The 4,472-nt window shown below is 53.0% G+C and overlaps 1 protein-coding gene across 1 annotated transcript; it reads left to right on the forward strand.

The window, feature by feature from the left end:
- Nucleotides 1–1,980: 1,980 nt before the first annotated feature.
- On the forward strand, nucleotides 1,981–3,753 carry LOC138767373 (piggyBac transposable element-derived protein 4-like). The gene is made up of 2 exons (XM_069944872.1): nucleotides 1,981–2,825; nucleotides 3,051–3,753. Exons 1-2 carry the CDS (start codon nucleotides 1,981–1,983, stop codon nucleotides 3,751–3,753), a joined length of 1,548 nt encoding a protein of 515 aa, XP_069800973.1.
- The last annotated feature ends 719 nt before the right edge of the window (nucleotides 3,754–4,472 follow it).

Here is a 4,472-nt window from a genome sequence, read left to right on the forward strand (position 1 = left end):
GAAGTCTGTCCCCAGACGACCCATGACGTAACGTTACGTCATGGGCATTCCGCGCTGCAGGGGGTTAATAAAAACATATAAAGTAAAGATCGCTGCTGATCCTTTCAGCAGCGACCTTTTACTCACCTGCAGCCGCGGAATCGCGTCCCCCACGCCATCACGATCGCTGTGATTGGCTGGCCAATTAAGGGCAGCCAATCACAGCAATACCGGTGCATTGTGGGCCGGTATGACGTTAGAACACCGTGATTGGTGCTCAGAGACAGCACCAATCACGGTTATGCCGGACCACGTGACCCCCGCGTGTACCACGTGACCCCCGCCCCCCGATCACCCGGATTGGCCGTTTGCCAGTAACTGGCCAATCACGGGCGAGGCGGGCGTTTCAAAATATTGATCCCTCCCTGCTCGCCCTCCTTTTCGTCAGGATCGCCGAGCAGAGAGGGTGTTTGTGAGTTGCCCGCTGCTGCCCCGTTGTGCCCCGTCATCGCCCCCCCCTGTGCCATCGCCCCCCCCCCTGTGCCATCGCCCCCCTGTGCCATCACTCCCCTGTGCCATCCGCCCCCCTGTGAGATCCGCCCCTGTGCCATCCGCCCCCCTGTGAGATCCGCCCCTGTGCCATCCGCCCCCCTGTGAGATCCGCCGCTGTGCCATCTGCCCCCCTGTCCCATTCCCCCCTGTGCCATCTTCCCCCCCTCTTCCCATCAGCTACTGCCCCCCTTCCTCCTCTGTCTTCCTCCTCTTCTCCCCCTTGTCTTCCTCCTCTTCTCCCCCCCCTGTCATCCTCTTCTCCCCCCCTGTCATCCTCTCCTTCTCCCCTGTGCCCTCCCACTGTTCTTGTGCTCCCCCCCCATCTGTGCCAGCCTCGTTGGTGGCATAGTGCAGGGTGATCAGCCAGCAGTGCCCACTGTGTGCTGCCTGGCTGATCTCCTGAAATTTGTGACTGTGCAGCAGCAGTAGTTCTACTGCTGCTGCTGCTCCTGTCTCTCTTGTTCTGATCAGTGACTCATCACTGATCAGCAACAAGTGGGCACAAGTTTTCTTTTTTTGTTTTCCCCTGCGCCACTCCGTGCTGCCCGTGCTGTCGCATCCGTCGGTGGCATAGTGTGTGCAGGGAGATCCTGCTAGCAGCATCCTCTGTGCTGCTAGCGGTCCCCCTGCCTCTCTTTGCCCCCCTCAGATCGTTCCTCCGCACCGCCCCCTCATCTGCCCACCTCACTTTCCCACCCCTGTGCCAGCCTCCCCCTGCCTCTTTTTGACCCCTCAGACCGTTCCTCCACCAGCCTCACCTGCCCACCCCTGTGCCATCCTCCACCTGCCCACCCCTGTGCCATCCTCCACCTGCCCACCCCTGTGCCATCCTCTCTGCCCCTCTTTGCCTCCTCAGACAGTTCCCCCCCACCTCACCTGCCCACCCCTGTGCCATCCTCCACCCTTGCCTCTTTGTTCCTCCAACCCCCACCCACCGCCCCGTTTCTCTTGTTCTGATCAGTGACTAATCACTGATCAGCAACAAGTGTGCCCCTTTTTTTCTCTAACAAATACTTTTTTCCCCCTTTTTTTGCGTCCGTGCTGCCCAGTCCCTCTGCCTCTCTTTGCCCCCTCAGACCTCACCTGCCCACCTCACCGACCCACCCCTGTACCAGCCTCTCCCCCCTGAGTCACTTTGCCCACTCAGACCGTTCCTCTGCCACCCTCCCCCTCACCTGGCCACCTCACCTGCCCACCCCTGTGCCAGCTTCTCCCCCCTGACTCTCTTTGCCCACTCAGACAGTTCCTCCGCCACCCACCCCCTCACCTGCCCACCCCTCTGCCATCCCCCCTGTCTCTCTTGTTCTGATCAGTGACTATTCACTGATCAGCAACAAGTGGGCACAGTTTTTTTTTCCCTTGAAAAGTGTAAGTGTAAAAAACACACACACTACACATAAATAAATTTTACTGATTTACATAACCCCCCCATATCTAAATCTTACAAAAATGTCCCATCGTGTGTATTCGGCTGAAGAGGCATATGCTCTTATTGCCTCTGACACCGATACAGCCAGTGAGGGAGAAGAGGAAGATCCTACTTTCCTCGTTTCAACCTCCTCCTCCTCCTCTTCATCATGTAGCGATGATGAACCCCCAAGGCGCCGAAGGCGTCCAAGGCGAACGCCTCGGGCAGCCTCCCCCGATCTCCACCCCAGTGACCCCATCTCCACCCCAGCCCCCCATACAAGTGAGCCCATCTGGACCCCAGTCCCCCCCAATTTTGAGCCACAGATTCCCGATTTTGTGGGACAATCGGGAATCCAATTTGACCCCTCAGGCTTCACTGAAATAGACTTTTTTAAGCTCTTTTTCAGTGATGAACTGATAAGTCTGATGGTCGTGCAAACTAATTTGTACGCCCAGCAGTTTCTGGCTCAGCACCCCGTCTCCTCTTTTTTTTCGGGATCCCACAGCTGGACCCCAGTTGATGCAGCAGAAATGACCACGTTTTGGGGTCTTCTGCTGCACATGGGGCTAGTTAAAAAACCCCGAATTAGGCAGTATTGGAGTGTGGATATTTTATATAACACTCCAATACACCGGATGGCCATGACAAGGCATCGCTTTGAGGCCATCCTCAAATTCCTGCATTACAACGATAATGCAAGGTGCCCCCCCCGAGATGATCCCTCTTACGACCGCCTATACAAAATTAGGCCGGTCATTGATCATCTTGCGGCCAAATTTTCGGAGGTATATATCCCAGGGAAATATATCTCCATTGACGAATCCCTTGTCAGCTTCAAGGGGAGAGTCCAATTTCGCCAGTACCTTCCAAGTAAGAGGGCAAGGTACGGCATCAAACTCTACAAACTCTGTGAGAGTACCTCAGGGTACACTCACAGATTTAGAGTTTATGAAGGGAGGGACACCCACATCCAACCTCCAGAATGTCCCCCCACTCTGGGAGTTAGTGGGAAGCTTGTGTGGGAACTGATGTTCCCACTACTGGATAAAGGTTACCACCTCTACGTGGATAACTTTTATACCAGTCTCCCTCTTTTCAAATCCCTCAGTACCCGAGCTACTGTAGCTTGCGGCACTGTGAGGAAAAATCAGAGAGGCCTCCCAAGATCTCCTGTGGCAGAAGTACTGCGACGGGGTGTCTTCAAGGCCCATTGTAGCGACAACCTGGTATTAGTCAAATATAAGGACAAACGCGATGTCCTTATTTTGACTACTATCCATGGTCCTGGCACGACCCCTGTCCCTGTCCGCGGTACCACCGCAGTAGCACTCAAACCCGATTGTATTTTGGACTACAATCGGTATATGGGAGGAGTTGATCTTTCAGATCAAGTCCTAAAGCCATATAGTGCTCTGCGGAAAACAAACATCTGGTACAAAAAGTTAGCCGTGCACATGGTCCAAACGGCAATGTACAACGCGTTTGTACTTTACCGTTGTGCCGGCCACCCTGGGAAATACCTCCAGTTTCAGGAGGCAGTTGTCAAGGCCCTGATTTTTTGTGGAGGAGAAGGAGGAGGGCCTAGTACTTCTGCAGCTGCAACTGGAGGTCCCCGTATCGTGCCAGGGCAGCACTTTCCTGGCGAAGTCCCTCACACTGGCAAGAAGGGCAAAAGCCAGAAAAGGTGTCGCGTGTGCTACAAAAGGGGGTTTAGAAAGGACACGTGTTTTCAGTGTGATACATGTCCTGATAAACCTGGCCTCTGTATAAAAGAATGCTTCAAGACGTACCATACGTCCATGGAGTATTAATTGCCAATCTTCAAAATTCCCAAATTTGTCCTTTCTACTTCTGGTCACTGGTCACTAGAGATGAGCGGACCGTTGGACTTTTGGTCGCTCTCTCGTAATGCCTGTGATCCCGGCTGCATAGTTGCGCTCCCGCGAATATGCGGGCAGGATATTCCAGGGAATTCAACATGGATTCCCTGGAATATACTGGCCACATATTCCCGGGAGCGCAAATATGCAGCCAGGAACACAGGCATTACGAGAGAGCGCCGATGCCATCGGACCAAAAGTCCGAACAGTTCGCTCATCTCTACTGGCCACATGTAGGGTTTATTTTTATTTTATTTTATTTTTATATAGGGTACATAGGGTCCATTTACACGGAAAGATTATCTGCCAAAGATTTGAAGCCAACGCCAGGAATGGATTTGAAAGAGGAGAAATCTCAGGCTTTCCTTTATGACCTGATCTCTGATCCAGCTTTGGAAACAGACTATAAACAGAGATCAGGTCGTAAAGGAAAGTCTGAGATTTCTCCACTTTCAAATCCATTCCTGGCTTTGGCTTCAAATCTTTGGCACATAATCTGTCAGATAATCTTTCTGTGTAAATAGACCCATACACGGCATAATTAGTGGAGGGCAGACTTTCCATGTCGGCATCACATGCCGATGTGGAAAGTCATACTGGCCTGACAGTTGAGCTTCTATGTTTCAACTGTCAGCCAATGCCGTGCCTAT

The sequence above is a fragment of the Dendropsophus ebraccatus genome, chromosome 11 (assembly GCF_027789765.1).
Source record: "Dendropsophus ebraccatus isolate aDenEbr1 chromosome 11, aDenEbr1.pat, whole genome shotgun sequence".
NCBI lineage: Eukaryota > Metazoa > Chordata > Amphibia > Anura > Hylidae > Dendropsophus > Dendropsophus ebraccatus.